At 42.3% G+C, this 23,057-nt stretch overlaps 3 protein-coding genes across 3 annotated transcripts in view; 1 reads left to right on the top strand and 2 right to left on the bottom strand.

The window, feature by feature from the left end:
• Positions 1-5,100: 5,100 nt before the first annotated feature.
• Positions 5,101-5,886, bottom strand: LOC308294320 (proteasome subunit alpha type-1-like; the record flags this gene model as incomplete). Its single annotated transcript, XM_080737048.1, has 1 exon — positions 5,101-5,886. One exon carries the CDS (start codon positions 5,884-5,886, stop codon positions 5,101-5,103), a length of 786 nt encoding a protein of 261 aa, XP_080593174.1.
• Positions 5,887-6,511: 625 nt separating this feature from the next.
• LOC308293731 (proteasome activator complex subunit 3-like) lies at positions 6,512-7,261 on the top strand (the record flags this gene model as incomplete). Its single annotated transcript, XM_080736349.1, has 1 exon — positions 6,512-7,261. One exon carries the CDS (start codon positions 6,512-6,514, stop codon positions 7,259-7,261), a length of 750 nt encoding a protein of 249 aa, XP_080592475.1.
• Positions 7,262-15,775: 8,514 nt separating this feature from the next.
• Positions 15,776-23,057, bottom strand: part of ano1b (anoctamin 1, calcium activated chloride channel b) — a gene marked incomplete at its 3' end in the record, with an annotated part of 66,102 nt that continues 58,820 nt past the window's right edge. Inside the window, exons 21-26 of the mRNA XM_080737047.1 lie at positions 22,233-22,375; positions 20,664-20,816; positions 19,170-19,222; positions 17,784-17,968; positions 16,636-16,741; positions 15,776-16,171 (exon numbers count right to left, since the gene is read on the bottom strand). Of these exons, the coding sequence (XP_080593173.1) occupies positions 15,776-16,171; positions 16,636-16,741; positions 17,784-17,968; positions 19,170-19,222; positions 20,664-20,816; positions 22,233-22,375 (1,036 nt within the window). The remainder of the gene's footprint in view (positions 16,172-16,635; positions 16,742-17,783; positions 17,969-19,169; positions 19,223-20,663; positions 20,817-22,232; positions 22,376-23,057) is intronic.

The raw sequence follows: 23,057 nt of genomic DNA, 5'->3' as shown, positions 1-23,057 counted from the left end.
GGCTGTTTGAAGCTTTAACTTTAAGGCGGCTGGGGCGTCGCGATACCAGACAAGGACTCCGTAATCAATGAGGGGCCCAATAAGAGCTCCTCCTAGTGTCTTTCGGGATTTAGTATTGATCAGCGGGGCAACCCTTTGCAAGAAGCGAATTCGTTGGTTGACTTTATTGATTACCTTGGTGGTCATTTTTTCACTGGATAGGTTAGCCTCCAGGATGCAACCCAGGTAGCAGATGTAGTTTTTTCTTTCTATCACAGTGTCACCTACTTTAATTGTGAAGTTCTCGACTAGGCTAAGTTTCTGACTAGATCCAAAGAGGATACATTCAGTTTTGCCTAGGTGAATTGAGAGTCTGTTGTCATTGAGCCAGGTGCAGATCTTGTTAAGTTCACAGTTAAGGGCCTTTTCAACCTGCAATAAGTCTCTGCCGGAGACTAGGAGAGCCGAGTCATCCGCGAACAGAAACAGATTGCAGTCACAAGCAGATGACATGTCGTTTACGTATATTAAGAACAACAGTGGTCCTAGTATACTCCCTTGAGGTACTCCACAGTTTACTGGGAGGGGGGGGGACAGGGTTCCGTTGACTTCCACCATCTGTTCCCTCCCCACCAAGTAAGAGTGCATCCATCTCACTGCTGTGCTATCAAGACCAATAGCTTTGAGTTTTTCAATCAGAATAGAATGATCGACGGTGTCAAATGCCTTTTGGAGGTCCAGCATGACCATGCCGCAATATTTGCCATCGTGAATTTCACGTTTGATGTAATCATTCAAATAGATGAGGCATGTATCTGTGGAATGGGACTCTCTGAAGCCAGACTGGAACTCGTAGATCAGTTTATTCTCTTCAAGATATTTAGCCACCTGTTCATAGACAATTTTTTCCATTACCTTAGAGATGGTAGTTGTATAGAGAGCTGACTCTCAGTGCAGAGGTCCCATGTTCGAATCTCAGTCCTCCCACATTGCTGTAATACATTTTCAACATTAAAATACAAAAGAACATGTCAAAATATCTGTATTGGCATATGGTTTAGCGGCCTGGTGATTGGACTCTCAGTTCAAAGGATCCATGTTCTAATCCGAGTCCTACTAGGAATAAAGTTAATACCTCTGATGAGAGATGGTCTACTCTAGTGGTCTAAAGATCAGCCTCTCAGTGCTGAGGTTCCAGGTTCAAATCTCAGTCCTCCTGCGTTGCTGTATTACTTGGACCTTTTTCAAGGCTAAAATACAAAAGAACTACTCAAAAGCACCAGGAGCTATCTATGTTGAGAGATGGTGTAGTGGTCTAAAGATTAGACTCTCAGTGCAGAGTTTCAGTGTCCAAAGCTCACTCCTCCTATGTTGCTGTTTTACTTCAAGGTTAAAATATAAAAGAGTTAGTCAAAAGCACTGGAAAATGCGTCTAGTGGTCTAAAGATCAGACCCTCATTTTCAAATCCGAGTTCTCGTACCGATTATTGTTGTTACTTTTCAAGGTTAAAATACAAAAGAAGTATTCAAAAACACCAGATAAAGTCTCCTGTGGGAGATGGTGTAGTGGTTAAAACATCAGACTCCGATTGCAGAGGTCACATGTTCAAATCCATTCCTGTAGTGCTTTGACCTTTTCAAGGCTAAAATAGAAGAGAACAACTCAAAAGCACCAGGAGATACCTGTTGAGGGCCCAAAGGTGCCTTGGCTCAATGGTATGGTCGCTTGATCGGTTGTCCCTGCTTCAGGCAGGTTTCAGACAGGTTCAAGTCCCATGCCCAAGGTACACGGAGGACCATCGTGGAGGGGTGTCCCTCCCCCTGTTTCCTGAGAGTTAAAGGTGGGGGGTTATATCTGAAAGAACTCTGTCCAGCAAACATTTTACAGAATAAAATTCTTATTAACATGCCTTGAGAGCACTGGAAGAAGTCGAGAAAATTTAGACAATTTTAGCCTTAAAAAGGTCAATACGCTCCAGAGATGGACTCTAGGTTGAGTGGTATTTGAACATGGAACCTCTTAACCGAGACTCTGAATGTTAGACCATTAGGCCATCTCTCACTGTAATGTTATCTGATGCTTTTGAGTACTTATGTTGTATTTTAACCTTGAAAAGATCCAAGTAATAGAGCAGCAGTTAGTAGGGTGACTGGGTTTTGAACACAGAACCTCTACACATTAAGTCTGATCTTTAGACCACTACACCATCTCCAACCTAAAAAACATGAGGTGCTTTTGAGTACTTATCTTGCATTTTAACCTTGAAAATATCCAAGTAATAGAGCAGCAGTTAGTAGGGTGACTGGGTTTTGAACACAGAACCTCTGCACGTTAAGTCTGATCTTTAGACCACTACACCATCTCCAACCTAAAAAAACATGAGGTGCTTTTGAGTAATTATTTTGTACTTTACCCATGAAAATGTCAAAGTAAAACAGCAATGTAGGAGCATTGAGATGTGTACATGGAACATCAGCAATGAGAGTCTGATCTTTAGACCACTACTCCATCTCTCTTGCATTTTAACCTTGAAAATATCCAAGTAATAGAGCAGCAGTTAGTAGGGTGACTGGGTTTTGAACACAGAACCTCTGCACGTTAAGTCTGATCTTTAGACCACTACACCATCTCCAACCTAAAAAACATGAGGTGCTTTTGAGTAATTATTTTGTACTTTACCCATGAACATGTCAAAGTAAAACAGCAATGTAGGAGCATTGAGATGTGTACATGGAACATCAGCAATGAGTCTGATCTTTAGACCACTACTCCATCTCTCACTACATTTTGAGTGCTCTTGAGTTATTCTTTTGTATTTGAACCTTAAAAAGGTCCAAGTAAAAGAGCAATGACCTATGGGAGAACTGGGATTTGAACATGGCTGCTCTGAACTGAGAGACCAATCATCAATTTTGTTCAGGACACTTGGACACCAGACTGGGTGAGATGAGAGTCGATCCACTGACCTTCTCAATTCCCAGGCACCGTCAGCTACAGCTATATGTTACGACCTGGTGGTTCACCAGGCACTTGTTGCTTTTGGGTCAATTTATTTATTTATATTATTATTAATTAACTAGAAATACTGTTCCTACGAAACAGTGTGGGCTCGCATGGAACACCATGTATGGGCACAAAGATCTACCCTTTGGCTGCTCCTCATTGGCTAAGGGCCCTTAGTACTGTCACTAATTCTTTTGAGGAGAATAACCTTCGTCTATAAAGTTTTGGTATAACATATTGATATAACATACGGGTCTCGAGCCCACGTGTTGTTATTTATATCAGGTCGCACTTGTTGGTGGTGATGTCACCAAGAACGCTGCTCCTCATTGGCTAAGGGCCCTGCCTTTGTACTGTTGGTCATTTTTTCTAGGAGAATAAACTTAACCTATAAAGTTTTTGTATATATTGTATATTTATATAAACGTACTGGTCTCGCCTTTCAGCGAGCCAACAATTAAAGTAGCCAAGTAATAAGCAGGTCCTCGAGGGAAAAAAAATACCTTTGGTCCTCAGGTGGTAGAGGGGTACTTGCCCACCACAGCGGAGTCTAGGGGTTTGAATCTACCACAGTGCATCTGGTCTGTCTGTCCTCTGACGTCATAGTACTGACGTCACATACTGGCCTGGACAGGGAGCACCATATGGGCATAGGTCATATATGGGCATGGGTGAAACAGTTCCCAAATGTCTGACATCACTTATACCGCCGCCTGTACTGCACATGCATCGCCGCCATGGTAACATCTGCATGCTGAAACAATGCCCAAATTTGGAGATGACTGACATCACTGATACATCTGGGTTCTCCTACATTACGTCTGGGTTCTCCAACATTACCTCTGAGACTACATTCAATATTCCTACATTCAATCCCTCATATACTGTGCATACCCCTGGACAAGGTCCTTGTACACTATAAATTGTAAGACGGAATTCAGTCCCCAATGGATTCCTCAAGACTCGTGTCAGTGCAACCACACTTGCAATCCCCCAGAATTGCACCCTTTTTTTGCCAGACCCATGAAATGGGTAGGCCTACATAAGCAAATGTCGGTCTGTCCCTTTTCTATATAAAGGGTATATATGATGATGACATGCCTACAAAAGGCATGATGTCATAAATGATGATGACAGACAGGGGGTCTGGCACAACCAGGTTGACCTGGTCTAGTTTTCTAGTTAATTGGTAGAAAAGGGAAAATCACATCCAGTGTGAAGTGAGCGGCGCTTTTTATGAAGCGTCCCGCAAAGCTTGGCCAATGAGCCAAGTGTGGAACACACGTACACACATACAAACAGACAAAGCCAGATGTAGGAGCAGCTAGCACCTCTCAAATATATGGCTACTCCAGATTACATGAAAAAACAACTTTTGTTTATCCACGAGTTTCCTACGCCCCATAGTGCATTGCGCAAACGTCTGCACCGAGGTTCCGCCGCCGATTTACAAGCTCACAACGGGTTGCATCTGCGACGCGACGTGAGCTTGTATGTCTGCTGTTAAACCCGGAAGTTTGGTCCTGATAGTCTCCAGTAAACTCCCGCGGAAACTTGTGGATATGAAAAGGTTACACTGTATGACCTTAAAGAGGCCATAGTTTTGTACTTTTTCTGGTTTTCATGTGTCTATGAGGTTGACAGTACTTCATTAGACCCCCTGGTGTGGTTGTTATGAGCAATTAAGTCCCTTTGTATTTTGGGTTTCTTCCCGGAGGCTGACACCTTGTGGCTCAAAAGCGCCGATCCAAAAACAGTGAATAAATGACATCATATAATCATCCCCTCCCCTTTTACCATTCACCCAATACTGTGGGTGTGGCTTACTTCAGCTGGGTCACCACCCACCATGACAACCAGGCATACTTAATGAACTGGTGGGTGTGACCACATAAAAACCTAATTTTAACTCTTCTGTACACTTTTTTTGGGAAAAATCTCCCTCCTAGTATAATCACAATACCTGATAATCATGTTTTAGGGTTGGAAAAATCATTGCACTGCATCTTTAAGCATGGAGTGGAGTGAAAGTTTTTCTGACTGGTGATGGTGAGGGCTGTGACACATTTAGAACATCCATGTCAGCCAACTCAGCCTTCCATTTGTTCATCATCAACTTAGCCTTCCATTGGCTCATCAGGCCTCTCTGCAGCAGGCTCCTCCTCTTGGGCCACCCGTCTCTGTGGTCTCTCCTCGAGTCCATCGAGGAACGGGGCGACATCGTCATCGTCGTAGATCGTGAACTCCATGTCTTTGCCGACGATCCCAATGGACACGTTCTTTGTGGTGAGATCTTGTTGAGCGGGCAGGGTCTCTCTTAGAGCGCGGAGGCCATGTTGCACGAGGTCATTCAGATTACAGTCAAGGAAGGTGTCCATGTTTCTCTCCAAGTAGGTCCGCGCAGACTGGGAGCGCGCACCGATGGACATGGCCTTGCAATCGAAGAAGTTGGCAGAGGGGCAGGTCTGGAAAATGTGTGGACCCATATCATCGTAGCCGGCAATGAGCAGCCCCACACCATAAGGCCTTCTTCCATACCTCTGTGTCGGTACTTGGGTCTTGCTTCCGACGACCGAGACCAGACGGGACACGTGAAGCGGCTGGTCGAACACGTACCTGGAGTCAAGGCACTCTTGGCGCATGAAGTTGCAGAGAAGCCTTGCGTCAGCGGTGAGACCAGCGATGGAGATGCCCACGTGGTTATCCACGTGCAGGATCTTCTTCTGGTGAGCGGCCAACTCGGACTGAGCTCTCTTCAGTGCCACAAGGACCGCGTGAGTGCGAGATTTCAGACCCACCGTCGCGGATCCTTGCTTCACTGCTTCCATTGCGTACTCGATCTGATGGATGCGTCCCTGGGGGCTCCAGATTGTGACGTCGTTGTCATACTGGTTGCGGAACATTATTTTCGATTTATTAGAAACCGGCTATATGTACTGTAGGATTGAACGTTGATGGTTCTCGTGTGAGTTTGAGTCCAGAACAGCTTCTGTTCTTTTATACACACCATTGCCATGATGTAACGCTCCATATTTGGACTGGAGGACGGAGATGCCCATATTTAGATATGGCCATATTTAGATATGCAGATGCAATAAAGGACATTATAATGATGCAGAGCAATTATGGCAAGTGCGCTAGGACCAAACTCAGAAAACGCAAAATGAAAGGACAAATGTTTGTGTGGTAGGTTGTGTGTCGGTTTTCAGGAGACTGGGGTTTGATCCCAGCTCGATGTGAATCACTACACATGCAGTCAAGGATACAATTCTGGAGACATACTGTACTTAAACAGAGCTTCTGCAAAGTGGCGTTGTTAGGCGTACGTTACTATGTGTGACAACACATCAGAGCCCTGGTCTGTCTGTATAAGGCATGAAGGCACCTTTAGTCTTCAACTTTGTCAGACAAACTAGCACCTTGCAAGCCAATAGTAATTTATAAGCTCACACAATTCTTGATGTCATTATTTGGGAAGCCTCACATCTACGGTACTGTAAGGGCCATCTTTATATAATTTGATTAAAGATGTCTCCTCTACTTAAAGTGGACAACGAAATCAAAACCAAGGTGGATGCTTTCAGGGAACGGATCACGAGGGAAGCAGAGCACCTCGTCGCCAATTTCTTCCCAAGGAAGTTGTTGGAACTCGACCACTTCCTCACGGATCCCTGCATAAACGTCTCTGAGCTTAAGGAGATCCACTCGGAGACGAACCCGAACGTGCCCGACCCCGTTCTGCTCTCGAGCCTGCACAAGGGACTGGAGGCTCAGAATGGCGGGTGGGAGGACAAGGCGACGGGCTCCAAGGTCTTCGCCGTGCCCGGTGAGACGACGATGGCGAGCAACGCTAAGCTCGTGGACCTGATCGAGAAGGTCAAGCCGGAGATCAGGACACTCATAGAGAAATGCAACACGGTTCAAATGTGGGTGCAGCTGCTCATCCCCAAGATAGAGGACGGCAACAACTTTGGCGTGTCGGTCCAAGAGGAGACGATAGCCGAACTCAGAGTGGTGGGGCTGGTGGCGTTCTCCTACCTGGACCACATATCCAAATACTACATCACGCGGGCGCAGCAGATGTCCAAGATAGTCAGGCACCCACAAGTGGAGGACTACTGGCGCACCATCACAGAGATCGATGAGAACATATACATCAGCCTGAAGATCATAGTGTCTGATCTCAGGAACTATTATGTGACGTTACACGACACAATCATGAAGAACATCGAGAAGATCAAAATACCCAGAAGCAGGAACACGGACTCCCTCTACTGAGAGAGAGAGTCACATACACACACACACACACACACCAGTTGAAAGATATAATCAGTAGCGTGTGACTACAAATTATCTCCATCTATGAGGGCCAGATTGGCAATGCCTGCCGGGAGCTCTATAGTCTGGATGTGATGTAATGGGATGGACCAATGCCCAGTGTGTCAAGACCAATGGAGGAGACAATTCTTTCAACACTTTCTTCAGGGCAAAACAGACCCTGTGACATAACTCTTAGCATTCTATAAACATTTTGTGTTAGATCTTAATACTAATTTAGAAAATACTGTTCCTACGAAACAGTGCTCGCATGGAACACCATGTATGGGCACAAAGAGCTACCCTTTGGCTGCTCCTCATTGGCTAAGGGCCCTGCCTTTGTACAGTAATTTCTTTGAGGAGAATAACCTTGGTCTATAAAGTTTTGGTATAACATACTGATATAACATACTGGTCTCGAGCCCACATGTTGTTATTTATATCAGGTTGCACTTCTTGGTGGTGATGTCACCAAGAACGCTGCTCCTCATTGGCTAAAGGCCCTGCCTTTGTACTGTCGGTAATTTTTTTGAGGATAAACATATAACGTTTTGGTATAACATACTGGTCTCGCCTTTCAGCGAGCCCACAATAAATAAGAAGTTGAACCACTTAGGCTTAAGTTGTATATATTCCATAATTTCACAAATGTTCCAAAAATTTTGAAAATAGCTGATCTACAAGCTCGCAATGATGACGAGTAACTGGAAAGCAGGGTTTGTTTCATCAAGAGATGGAGCCTGAAATGGCTAACCGCTCGAAGGCAGCAGGTGTGCACTGAGGCTGTGACAAAAAGAAGAAAACAGCAATCCGGGACTCTTTGGAGGCCCTGTACTTGGAAAGAGGGGACAGTTCCGGCGCAACAGTTCCGATTTTGACTATTTATCTTGATTGAATATTGATTGAATACTTCAGAAATGTAAACAGCACGTGGTGCGATACAGTAAGACATTAAGGCTAAAAGGTTAACACAACACCTGGGTACTTGTTTCCATTGTGGTCCTAACTTCTGAATTTAATGGGCAACCAAAGTGACACAAATTGTGCACATTTTCAAGATAACAAATAGAAGCTTTTTTATGTTCGCCTAAACATTAGTCTACAGTTCAACCAACCCACCCCAACAATATGTATTTCATATATTAGATGGCATAACACAATCATTTCTATATTATTAATAATTCTTATTTAACATTAATGATCTTATAGCCAGTTGTATACTTAGTTGTATGAAGTAGAAATAGATACTAATAAGTTACTTTCCACCACTGTGATACAGTGACAACATGGGACGAAGTGTGACACAACCAGAGGTGGACAAAGTACTCAACCCCAGAACTTGAGTCAAAGTATAGATACTGCCGTTCACATAGAACTAAATAATGTACTAAAGTCATTGCTTTTAAAAATACTTCAGCATTGAAAAGCACGAGAGCATTTCTTTTTTTAATATAGCATACTGCAATTGAATCAACGTAAAAGATAGTAATTTATCTATTTATTTTACCTAAACAGTAATAACGTTAGCTGTACTTTGCTAAATGAAATAAAGTTAATTTGCCTGAATTTCTATATGGGTCCAAAGCCTTTTGAAAGCTACCCATTTTTCTTTTTCCCGGCATCCCAATTTATGTACAGGTCCTAGTTTATTAAGGAAATTCACTCCAAAATTAGTAGTAGAGTAATTCAGAAGTTTACTGTACTTTTTACTTCACTGTCTTCCTAGAAATGTAGTTTAGATAGTTACATAGATTGTTTTGACAAAACTATCAACAGTGTTGTATAAATTCATGTTTTTTGTTTGATTGTTTACACATATATGTTGGATTCATGCTAATTTGTATTTTCAGGAATCTAACCGAAGGTTTAACCTCCGGTGTCTACACATGACCACTTAGCCGAAAATAGCCAAGAGCTTGTAGATCGGCTATTTTCTGCTGTTGTGTTCCCTTTAAGGCTTAAGTGTATCGTTTTTGTTGACCATTTGTTTTTTGTTTGGGTTATAAGGGTTGTGGTTAGGTTCTTTTGTTGGGGTTGGGTTACGGTTAAGCTGGGGTTTCATACTCTGTGCACGACGGTGTCACACGTCAGAAATAGCCGACTTACAAGCTCACAAAGTGTCACATCCGCAACGTGTTGTGAGCTTCTAGGTGTGATATTTTCATATGGATTGGTCTTAAGGTTTGGGGTAAGATTTTTTGTTGGTTTGGGTTTAAGCAATCTGGGAACCCATTTGGTTAAAAAAGAACTCTGGCGGCCTACGTTTACAAGTCATTTCATGAGCGCGATGAGCCCTATGTGTCTGATTGATTCTTTGTTGCATGCTGCCCCTGATTTCTACTTGGTTTTTGAAGAGTTTGGCATTATGGCCTTCCTTAAGATTAAAGGGATATTCCACTTTAAAAAAAAGGTTGGTCATTACTAATTTTATTGTCTACTCGGGCTTTTGTGAACACCCTGGACAGTTTTTAATTTGCTTCATTCAATATTTAGTTACTTGATACTCATTTTATCATTTCATTTGGGGCGGCATAGCTGAATGGTTAGGGAGCCCGCCTGGGGAACCATTGGTTCTCCCTGGTTTGATTCCAGGCCAGGGTAGCAATGTCGATGTGTGTCCCTGAGCAAGACTCTTAACCCCTAATTGCTCACGTGCTCCTTGTGTGCAGCGAATCAGCTGGGTTGGGCTGAAAACACTGAATTTCCCTCTCGGGACGAAGGTATATATTATTATTATCAAACCAGACCATCCAGGGCCCCTCCCCATACACCCATTGTCATTTCAAACTCAATTTTAACCATGATAAAGTCATCAGACGTCTTTTTTTCCCCTGGATGGTCTGGTCTGATAAAATGTAGGCCTATGAAATATCTAATTATGAAGTGGAATATCCCTTTAAGTTCATCATCTTGGATTCTACCATCAGAGCTGTGGATATGATATGCCTTGCTACGCCTATGCTGATCGCCATGGTAGCCATCACAAATTACTATTTAGGCATTTAGCACAATTAGCAGAAACGCTTAATCTAGAGCGACTTAATAAGCAAGGTAAACACACACAAGGTAACGCATCAAATGCATAGAAATAGTATCTAAAAGCATAGGTAAACCAAGAACCTGTCATCAGTCTAACAGTTAAGTAAAATAAACAATAATTTGTTGAAGCGATACACACTATAGGATTCCAGGTCAACAATGACCTGGTATCTGTCCACATAACATGCTATCTAAATTATTTATTATTTCCTTTGCATAAGCCTGCAAGGTCCTTGAGGCTAGGCCAAGTGCTATGGTAAGTGCTATGGGCTGAGGTTTGATTGATTGATTGATTGATTGATTGATTGATTGATTTAATACTTAGCCTAGCAGTTTACATATAGGAAAAGCACAAGACAGTTCAGATATAAATAGGATTTAAACCCAAGAGAGCACTGGCTTGTTTACATTGGGGTCCTTTGTACCCATTTCATCAAGAAATAAATTGAGGTGGAGACTTAAGAGCTGAGTCTTTAGAATCAGATTACTGCAGGAAGAAGACATGGAGTGAGTCTGCAGTTCTAATTGCAATGCGCCCTCATGTCGCCAATGGGCAATTGGCCCGCATAGTCATAATGTTGCCACGCCCAAAAGCACACCCTGCTTTTATCATCTATTTTACTCTAAATGGGACCATCATTTACAGAAGACTTGAAAAAAAAAGACTGACAACATGAAAGTATTAGGAAAATGTTTAACAAGGTAATTATTCTAAAAGTGTGACTCACTTGACATAGACTTCTAAACAACTTATTTTTGCAGCCAGTGTTCCCCTCTGCTGGCCATTAGCTTAATTACAGCTGGTACAGTCAAGTTATGTGTAGAAATGATTTATCCCTGCTTCTCAGACTGAATGAAACACAGTCCTTTTGGAAAATGTATACAGTCTGATAGCCTACGTTTAATGTGTCAAAATGCCTTCACTGGACTTGAACCAGCAACTTTTGGTTCTCTGGGGAAAGTTCTTTCCTCTGTGCTATAGAGCCATAATGAGTTTACAGGGGACAACAAAGTTATTCATCTCATAGGATTCAGAAGCCTAAGCTTTCTTTTCATATATATTTTTTCCTTTTAGGTGGACAGTGACAGAAAATGTTCATAAAGGTGTCAAAGGACATTATTTTTTGCCATTTGTCATGAATGATGATGAAGTATAGGGTTAAGGGTGATGTATTGACAGCTAGCAATTAGAAAATAAAATTTCGAAGACGTTTTAAGTGTGCCTGCAGCTGTGAGCAAGTGAGCGCTTCCCGTTTAGCGGTTGGTGTTAGCATTTTTAGCATTTGTATTATCATTAGCTTTAGCATTTTTAACATTAGCTAGCATCAGCATTTTAACATTAGCATTTTTAACACATATCAATGCGTTGTGAGGCGCTGTGAGCATGTATATCGTCTATTTTCACAATGGTATAGATCGAGCCAAACTAAATGCAATGCCAATCCTACAATTCCAAGTTCTTGTGCAGGGTGGCGGGTCCCCAGTTAAAATATGATTATTGTGGGGGTCGCGGCCTGAAAAGGTTGAGAACCACTGACGTAGAGTATGTATAAAATACAGTCACCTATAGAATCATTGGCATTATTGGCAACCTTTATTGATAAAAGGCAATCAATTAATAGAAATTACAAGTATTAAAAACAACAACAGCAACAACAATAAAACAACAAAAGATTCACAATTATGTCTTACGCCTAAAATGAAGCATTTGACATTGTCCTGCGAAAGCGTATACCTGTACAATGAAAAGCCCTTTACACATACAGCCAAATGGGATAGTGGGTCATGAATGTTTGGCTTTTCGAAATATGGAGGCTGCCAAGTACCTGAAAAACATATCTCCAAATCTCACTGCCTCTGTGACTGGGTCAGAGGGAAGCAATTAAGGGAAACAAACAAATACATAAGACACAATAACAGTTTATTTACTGGAGGAAATGGGAGAATACTGTGAGTCTAGCAGCCCCTAGAGGCCGTGCTGCTCCTTACACGACCAAAGGGGACTTTGAACCAACACACATTGCCATCCTTAGAGCCATGCACATGAGCACTAGTGGAGCTAAACATGAATGGGGGGGACACAATTTGGACTGAGGGTGATGCAATAGTGCAACAACTCAAATGGTTTAGGCTTCATCCTCCGAGTAGCCTGAAGGTGCCCAGCAAAGTCATGACAATCCAGCCAGTTGCTTTTGTGATATCTTGATGTGGATGAAAGTGTGTTGTTAGGGTTGAAGTCTTTCCATCATCCCTGCTCGTTATCAGTTTCTGCTTGGGAAGCCTTTTCAGTACCATGTTAATGCAGAAGGAATGCAGTCAGACTGAGACTGAGACACTGAAAACAAGGTAGGTGCACCAACAGAAGCAACCTTGAGGCACACCAGAGGGAGTGCTTATTCCAAGTGGCGCAATGGCAGACACCGTCAACTCTGTGGCGTCCGAGTTGCATACCGATAGGGTGGGAATTGAGTAATATACAATCTTGAAATGACACATGGTTAGTGTCCACATGGAGTATCCTCCCTAATACTGGGAGGTCTGGGGGTTCAATCTCTGGCCTGAGTAATACCAAAGACTATAAAAATGGTACCCTTGATGTATCCCTGCTTTGGCACTCTGCACCAAGAGTAGGACTAGAGGAAAGTCCCTGTGACATACTAGTGTCATGTCCAGAGGGTGTACACTTGCACATCATGGCCAGTGGGTGTAATTGTACATCAAGCTGCCTCATACAGAAACGAGAGATAGACTTCTGGCCATTGGTTCTTGAGACCACTTATGTGATGAATATATAAAATGCCTTTGTAGATAATAAGTCATGTATCAGTGTGCCAACAATTCTGGAGGTGACTGTATTTTCTAACAACGGGATACTTATCGCAAGTTATGTGTTATATTACTTACTATAATGGTGCACACTTTATCTTAATGTTCCATTACATATTACATAATACCCTCTGTACAAACATGTGTGCTACTGCTAACATAACAATCTGACGTTAACCAACTACTGTACGTTTCTGAAAGTTATTGCTAAACCTATGTGTTAGCATGGTAACAAAGTATAACTGTCTCGTAAAACTGTGTCTGTTGTCAGACAGAAACCTCATCTCCATGATTCTTTTTTTTACACAAAAGAAGCAACGCGTCGTTGTGAGCTTGTTTTTTCTTTTGCTGTTTTAGAAACATTTTGAACGTGAAAGTGAAGTGTGTCTGTGGGTTTTATAAATATTTAACCAAAATATATGATATCGTCTCTGTCGGGTGGAAACAAAAATTGTTACTTTTCAGGATTCAAATTCAGAAATAGCAGATCTAGCGCAAAACATGTCACTTCGCATCACTTTCAGATCTGTAATTTTGTATAGGCCTACTCTTGTGTGACGCTGTATGATCAAGTAATTTACAAAAGAAAAAAAAAACACAAAATGTTATGGAGATATTTTTCTGCTGGGTTTCTGTCCCACAGCGCAGATATAATTATATGAATTATATCAAATGTATTAAGAAGAGCTTGAGACTACATAATAACTATACTTTGGATCCCAACACATTTCCTGTTTCCATTTCTTGAAAAGTAACGGTTTTGGACATACAAGGTTTCCACCCGACAGGCGGTATGTGACCTTTCAGCTGTTGGCTAAGAACACGTACATTGTTCTCCATAAGACTTGCAGGGCTGTGTTTCTAAAGCTGGCCCTAATCCCAAATATTATGTGATGATGTTATTGCTATTGCACAGATGCTATTGCACAGATTTTCAATGACACACACAGAAGAAAAAAGAGGGGAAAAAAAAGACATTTTAGCCAGCTAAGCTTGCCTCCCATCACCACTAATGTAACGTTGCATTGGTGCTATGATATATAATGTATGTATATATTGTCATTGTCTGAAGTTATTCAAGATCATACAGTTGTAAGATTACAAAGGCAGTGACTTTTTTTCTTCTTCTTTTTAAAGACAGTATAAGGTTGCATCAGTCTTATAAGTGTTGGAAGACATGAACATAGTTACAACGGAGAGCTCTAATCTCCAGATGAAGCTGTGGTTAAGACTGGGGTCTTCAACATTTTTCAGGACAAGGACACCTTAGCTGAGAATAGAGATGAAGCAGGGACCCCCCACGGTAACAGGAAAGGTCGACCTAAAACAAACTCGACCTCATTCGCACGACTGCGCGTTTCCCAACGGGTCTGTGGCCTTAAGCTAGATGCAGAATAGACCAAAATCAAATCTTTGCTTCTGGGGGTCCCTGGAACAAAATATGTTGCGATGGGGGTCCGTGGCCAAACACATATCATTCTGGGGGTCCTTGACATGACAAAGTTCGAGAAACACTGATAGCAACATACGTTTTTTTTCGCCAAAAAACTGTTAAATGTACCTACTGTATCAGTGGTTAAGGACCCCCAAAATGTGTTTTTGGCCGCGGACCCCCATCCCAAAATATTTTGCTCCACGGATGGACCCCTATCGCAAAATATTTTGTTCCAGGGACCCCCAGAAGCAAAGATTTGATTTAGGTCTCTTCTGCATCTAGCTTAGGGCCACAGACCCGTTGGGAAACACGTGGTCACGTGAATGAGGTCGAGACGAGATTGTTTTAGGTTGAGTTTTCTTGTATTCCCCCCCACTACATATTGGATGTGTGCTTTCAGACATCATCTTAAACGTGTTTTCAGACATTACTTACGATACTTTGTAAACTTGACCTTTGGCTTCGGTACTTGGTCTGCTCGTTTTTCCCTTTACTCCAAACCTCTCTTATATAAACGATCTACAAACTCACAACGCGACTGCGTCGCGCCTCTGGTGGCCCCGGACCCCTGTTGAAGACCCCCCGGGTTAAGACATTGCTTTGTGTTTCAGTGAAAGAAAATGGCAGTGTGAACTCTCTCTCTTTCCCTCTTAGTCTCTCAGCCTATACACACGTTCTCAGAAATCTCCTCTTCCATAAGTCCATTCCCTAGTCAATCATCGGAGAGCTGCTCTCCCATTTGCTGGAATGTTCCGGACAAGAATAAGGGCACAGACTCGATTACACCTGCAGCTGTCTTCACCAGCTAGCAACCCTGCTATTCTGATTTTGCTGAGGGGTAGCTTATCGGTGGAGTGACATGTACTTGTTAAAGAGTAATGAAACACTTGACGGTCCATGTTTGAATTTTGAAAATCTGATATATTTCGAAATTTCTTTGCCACGATACTTTCAGAGTAGACTGGAGATCCTTTTAGTGGCTAGTGTTAAACTCAACGGCCTTAAAGTCTTCAAGCTATTCATATATAGTTTGATGCGTCTTTCATACAGGTTGATAGTCTTATCCGTGGTGAAAAAATCACCGTTGTTCCAAAAACAATGTTTTCGGGCGAATCAATCAGACAAAAAAAACGAACAAAAAACGGGACCTTTGGCGTTTCATTACTCTGTAAGTACTAACCCACTACATTCAAGTTGTTGTTGGCGTTGTTACTGTGGACCGTGGACCGCGGGCGGGCTTTGCTGCGGGGGGGTGGCTGTGGTGGGGCTGTGGTGGGGGCTTTGCTGCCGGGGGGCTGTGGTGGGGCCGCCGTGGGGGCTTTGCTGCCGGGGGGCTGTGGTGGGGCCGCCGTGGGGGCTTTGCTGTTCCCGGGGGGCTGTGGTGGGGCCGTGGTGGCGGGCCGTGGCTGTGGGACCGGCATCATGCAGTCCAGGATGTGAATCTTGCCCTGTTCCTCCTTCATGAAGAGCTCCACCAGCAGGATCTTCTCCTCGTGGATCTGCAGACTGATGTCCTTGGGAATGTCGGGGATCAGCCAGTCCACCACGTCACTCATCAGCAGCACCACGTTCTGAGAACGTACGTACGTACGTGTGTGTGTGTGTGTGTGTGTGTGTGTGTGTGTGTGTGTGTGTGTGTGTGTGTGTGTGTGTGTGTGTGTGTGTGTGTGTGTGTGTGTGTGTGTGTGTGTGTGTGCGCGTGTGTGCGTGTGCGCATGTGTTGGTAGAGGGAAGAAATACAATACAAATGATTATTATTATGCAATATACGGCTATACAAAACATTATGATTATTATTGTTTATGTATTTACTATGTCGGTAAAATGCTATACCCTCAAAAAATATAACCATTTTTCAACCTGGTATCCCTATTTTGAGCTGCTATTTTCGACGTGCAACACTTTAACCTGAACAATACAAGAGAAAATAATACATTAAATAACCTTTTTTCAGTTATTATTTGTCTGGAATGTTTTTCAAATCGTATCATGATCATAAATCAAATCAGATTGTGAGTCGAGGGAATCACTTTACCTGAAAGACTATGACAAAGGCCAGACGCACAGCGAGGATGGCATAGAACTCCTTGGAGATCTCGTAGGGATGGGCTGACCAAGGTGGTTCCCTGTAGTCTTTATACCTGCAGACGGAATGAAGAAGATTCCATCTTTGATTTAGACAGGAACTTACAGGTTTATTCGGTTCCCAAGCTTTTCAGGCGGCCGTCCGGCCAGTCACTATGACCACGATCACCTTGCGGCCCAAACTCTCCAAACCTCTAGTTTTACTATAGTATTTATTTGTTTGCTCATTAGTTGTTCTCAAGTAGAACTTTCAAATTAATTAGAAAACTATTTTTTTTAGAAAGAACTTAATATAACATAATAATCTTTGGTATGTCAGTGGTTCCCAAACCTTTTAGCTCGAGACCCAAAAGGGAAATTAGACATTTTGTATAATATATAAAGGGATAATTATTAACTTGTGAACCAAAAAAATTGGTCCGCGACCCACAAGTGGGTCCTGAACCACTGTTTGGAAACCAGTGATCTAGCTCAGGGACACATGGGGAACGATATCCAACCCAAAACATCTGGCATGGTTCAGGCTCTTCCCTCGCTACTAGTCGCTAGACTCCTCACCAGGGGTGTCACACCAAATTCTGGGCCCTGGGTACAAGGATTCACTCACATTTTGAGCTTTAACTATTGAAAAATAGTAGATATACAAGCTCACAGCGTGGCACGAGTGCCGCTCTGCAAGCTCGTAGATCTGCTATTTTTGAAAAATCATGGAAAGTCTTTGAATGTTTCAAATCCTTCTACGTTTTTTTTAAAAACCTATGTTTCTGTCAGTGGTGCTCAAACTTTTTCCACGTGAAGGACCCCCAAAATGATATATATATTTGGCCACGGACCCCCATCTCAAAATATTTAGTTCCACGGACCCCCCAGAAGCAAAATTTTAGTTACAAATACATATATTCAAAGATTTGCACACCTTTTCACAACGTTTCAAAAAATTGCAGATCTACAAGCTCGCGGCGCGGCACTCGGTGCTGCGCTGTGAGCTTGTAGATTTTTCAATAGTTAAAGTATGAAATAATTAAGGCCCCTCCACCGTGGGCCCTGGTAAGTCATTCCCACTCTCCACCCCCCCCTTGTGACGCCCCTGCTCCTCACCTGCACATCTCAACGGCGTGGCCCAGGTGCATGGGGTCCATGGGTTCCGTGCCATTCTGGAAGTGGCTGACATTAAAATAAGACAGGGTGTGGTTGACGAAGCCGTGCATGGACCCGTCGGGACTGTACATGTACTGATAGACCAGCCGAGGGATGAAGTCTGACGTGAAGGAGATGACAAACGCCTGGAGTTGGGAGGGTTGAAAGAACGCGTGGTGATGAAATATGAAACGGGGAGAGAGAGAAAGAAAGATGGATGGACGGAAGGAGGGAGGGAGACAGAGGGAGAGCAAGGTGAACAAAAACAGTATGAAGAGAGAGAACGTGGAATATTATTGGAGATTGCATAAGCATTAACATAATAATAATAATAATAATACATTTTATTTGTAATGCACTTTACATTTGACAGAAACCTCAAAGTGCTACAGTACAGAGAGATAAAAACATAGGATAAGACATTTGCATAGAACAGTCAAAACTAGTTAAAACAAGTTAAAAAGGGCAAGGTTTTAAAAACCTAAAAACTAACCAAAAGCTTTGTTAAAAAGGAAAGTCTTTAGTCCTCTTTTAAAAACATCAACAGACTGTGGAGCTCTTAGGCGCTGTACAGACATTTGCGTGAAACTCTTCTCCGTATCGTCTGAGAATGGCCACTGGGGGCGCCATACTAATGCATTGTCAATGGAAGGTTGTTTGGTGTTTTGTCGTTGCCGTGTCTCTTGGCCAAAATACAGGCTGCGGTTGAGCTTGAGACACAGCAACGACAAAAAACCAAACAACCTTCCATTGACAATGCCTTAGTACAGCGCCTCCAGTGGCCATTCTCAGATGATACGGAGAAGATGTTTCACGCATATGTGTGAGTCCAGCCTTAGGTGGTCTGGGAGCGAGTTCCGGGGGCGGCTGCATAGAGCGCTCTGTCTCTGTCTCCCATGGTGCGGAGCTTGAACAATGTTAGTCTGTATTGGCCCTATGGGTTTTTCGATGATCTATGACACAACAGCACAGAACGCAAAGCACAAAGTTTGGGTGTTTGTTTTCCCTCCAATTTTGCAAGTTAGACGGCTGATGAATCTAACTTGAAGTTTGGTCTTAGCACAAAGCGCAAACTCTGTGCGTAATATAGCAGTGGCAGTACGCCCTGATTGCGCCAGACCACACCTCATTTCATGGCAACATACGCCCATGGGCACTAATTGGGCACTAAATATGTCGAAAGATCAATTGTTTATCTAAACAATGTGGGGGCGCTGGATGTACAAATTACAAGTGCGTTGATTGGAAAATATCAAGTTAGTGCAGTCTTGCACCTGGCAGAGGATATAGACCAAAAACTGAGATGTTGTAAGTGTCCTGCCATGTCTAAGCTGAAGCTTTACTTACATTAATTATGACAGCCACTTTCGCCACCGCTCTGAGCAAATTGTACCATATACCTGAAAACACACACAAGGAGAAGTTGATTTTTAAAGGTTTAAGATCACACATCAAACAGACCATCATCTAGTAAAAAAAAAAAGAAAAAATAAGAAAGAAAAAACATTTAATGGGTGACCTATCTGGTGTGCATGTTTGTGCATGCGCATAGAGGCAGTACAGTAACTAAAGAAGATGGCGTGTGTGTTTGCTTCTGATGATTGCCAAAGCGCTTGTTTAAATACTGTAGGTGAGGTGACTGATTAATCTAACCTACAGTATAACATTGTAAATATGTTTTTTAATTGCTTGATTTGTAATTATGTGACCAGTTAAAGTTATACCATGTAACTTTTTTTATAAAACAAATCTTAAAATTGTCCTAACTGTTAAATCGCTAAAGTTTTAGAACACCCACTCCGTTATTTTCAGCTTCTAAAGCATTCTCTTTATATGTTTTCTATGATCCTGACCGGGGTCTGGTTTTCGCGGAAAAATATCGTCATCTGCATCATCTGTATACGTTGGCCAATCACATCGCGGATCATACACACATGATACACTACCGGCCAATCACAGCTTATCTGCCATGGTCTTCAGGAAGTAGCCTCGCTCAGCTACAGTGTTTACCATGGTGAAGGATTCTTAACCTCTTAATCCCCAAATCCTGGCCAGAAAATTACGTTCTACCATGTGTTCTACCCCTCCATGGATTCGTATCGGTCGCGGTGGTTTGCGGCGCTGCTCCGGTGGTCCGCGGCGGTGGTCTGCGACGACTCCGGGGCGAAAAACGGCCGAAAAAAGCAGTAACGCTACTGACCACTAGTTTAGCAACTTACACAGTATAGCTTTAAGTTAACCCCATTATTGTAAACAATTTGGAAATACCATTTATGCCAGGGATAGCCTCAATGGTACATAATCGATATAGTCCTTTACAAAATTACATATTTTGACATACCAGTAGGTATTTTTGGCTGAATACGTAGGCTATTTAGATGGCTTGATTGTCAGCTACGTTTACTGTATGTCAGATTGAGGACAGCTGAAATTACTGCACGCCAACGTAATCAGGCATGCAATTCTCCTTTTGCACAAAGTAGTGCATTGCAAGATAGAGGGCGCCAGATCCCTTTTAGTCACACCCTACCACTACTTCCTGTTCATTCACAGAGCATTGATTCTAGTCATTTTCTCCATTAGATTTCTTTTCACTTTTTTCAACTTTTATTACTTGGGATGGTAAAAAATGAGGCAGACATATCAAATGTATTTTGACAAGTAATAAAAGTTGAAAAAAGTGAAAAGAAAGCACTTTAATCTAATGTGGATGAACAGGAAGTAATGGGAAGTAATGGTAGGGTGTGACTCAAAGGGATCTGGCGCCCTCTATCTTGCAATGCACTGTGCAAAAGGAGAATGCTGTTTTCAGTAGTTATGGTGTATAGTTTGTCAACCTACCGATATCTTTAGCCCTAGCTGCCACAGGCCTTCGGAGCTCAGCAACGAACTTCTTGGCATCAAGTCGGATCTCAATGATGTTGTTGAGTAGAGCAAAGAGAGGTGCCAGGGGGAAAGACGCCACAAACAGCGTCACAAATCCAAACTGAATGACTATAGAGACAGAGTGATAGAAGAAATGGAGAGAGTTTGAAGTTATATACTGTGTAATGGATTGAATCGAATCAGATGCATTGTATAGGAATTTCACATAAACATAACAGACTAACAGATGTACAGCGTTGAACACAGAACACTACTAAACGGTTTCTAGGTTTGTGCTGGGCTCCCTTTTTCTATAATTATGTATTATATTAGGTATCATTTAAGCCTTCACTGCGCTGTCAATACTCACAGTGTCAAAGTGTCAACTTTACTAGTCCAGACATTTACTTTATGTAAATGTCAAGAGGACAACTGATGATGCTTAAGATGCTTAGGGACTAGGGTTTTCTCTGCACATATTTCATTGATAGTCTTCAAGAAAGGTATAGTTTAGATACACCTACCAGAGTTTAGTCAGGTAGTGGCTTAGTGAAATGTCCATTAGATTTAGCAATATTTCTGCCTGATATTCTTTAAGGCCAACATTTAATTGTAGTATATTAGAAACCCCTAGACAATGTATGTGTGAGACATCAAATTGCAGGACTATCACTATCAATACAATTACATGAAAAAAGGCTGCTATTTTCAAGTCCAGTCAAGATGACGATATTACCTCCAAAATTGGGAATTGTTATATACAGGTACTCTGTACGGAGAGTTTAGACATTTCTGGTGGGCTCCTAGAGTAAAACCCATCCTCCTCACTAATAGGCATAATAAATCAGGTCACAACAAAGCAGTGTTTATAGAAACACTGTGGTGTAAGCGAGTAAAAGTATCAAAAGAAACACTCTGTAAGGGCACAGTCACATCGCACATTTATTCTACCTACGGTATGAGGCGGATTCAGCAAATGCATTTCAATGGGAATGTATTTTTTTTTCTTTTAACTTTTTTTTTGCAGAAATCCGCGATTGGCAGCAAACCGCTCCATTCCCATTGAAATGCATCGGCAGAATCCACCCTCATTGGTAGAATAAAAGTGCGGTGTGATCGTACCCTTACAAGTAAAAGTCCAGTAATCAAAATGTAAAAGTACAAAAGTATTAACATGAAAATATATTTAAGTATACCAAAAGTAAACTCATTATGCAGTGTCACGTTTCACAAGTAATCATAATGATAATGTAAAACGTATAAAGAATCTTTTAAAAATAGCAGATCCAATACAAGCACACAACATATATTGCGCTGTACGTGTTGTTGTTCAAATACCCAAAGTTTAAATAGGACCTAAGTTGTTAATGTAGGCTATGTTTTGTATAACGTACATCTCCAAAGTACATTGTAAATACTCAAGTAAAGTAAAAAAAAGAAAATGTGTTGTGTGTGCATGCATGCGTGTGTGTGTGTATGTGTGTGTGTGTGTGTGTGTGTGTGTGTGTGTGTGTGTGTGTGTGTGTGTGTGTGTGGGGTACTGACTCATCTCCATGTACTCTGGTGTCAGACCAGCGAAGGGCTCTAAGAAGTGGTCTATCTCATATCTTTGCAGCTTCTTCTCTCTCTCCTCCTCGTGGAAGGGCATGCCCTTGGACCGGATGTACCGGATCAACTTCTTCAGCTTTCTGAGGAACGCACGCACGCACACACACACGTACACACGCACACACACACACACCAATCAAAATAAGGTTGTTTATTTTAGGGTGCATAACAGAACAGGGTACAGTATTCTCTGGACTATAAGGCGCACCTGACTATAAGGCGCACTGTCAATGAATGGTCTATTTTCAAACTGTTTTCATATATAAGGCGCACCTGACTATAAGGCGCACATAATAGACGCTATCGTTGCGTTATGCATCCAACAGATGGAGCTGTGCTAAAGGGAATGTCAATGTCAATGAATGATCCATATATAAGGCGCACTGGACTATAAGGCGCACTGTAGTTTTTTGAGAAAATTAAAGGCTTTTAAGTGCGCCTTATAGTCCGGAAAATACGGTAATAATACGTTTGCACGTTACAAGTTACAAGTCAATATTATTTGCACTATGAAATTGTCCTTGAGGAAGACAATGAACCCCCATATATATATACACTGCTCAAAAAAATAAAGGGAACAGCCCAGTCCATGTGTACTCTGGCAAATGTCAAACGGGCTGCACGGTGTTGGGCTGTGAGCACAGGCCCCACTTGTGGACGTCGGGCCCTCATACCACCATCATGGAGTCTGTTTCTCACAGTTTGAGCAGAAACATTCACATTAGTGGCCTGCTGAAGGTCGTTTTGTAGGGCTCTGGCAGT

The sequence above is a fragment of the Nannobrachium achirus genome, assembly GCF_963921795.1.
Source record: "Nannobrachium achirus genome assembly, chromosome: 11".
NCBI lineage: Eukaryota > Metazoa > Chordata > Actinopteri > Myctophiformes > Myctophidae > Nannobrachium > Nannobrachium achirus.
The sequence above is the reverse complement of the archived record's forward strand: the minus strand, read 5'-3'. Positions and strand labels throughout refer to the sequence as shown.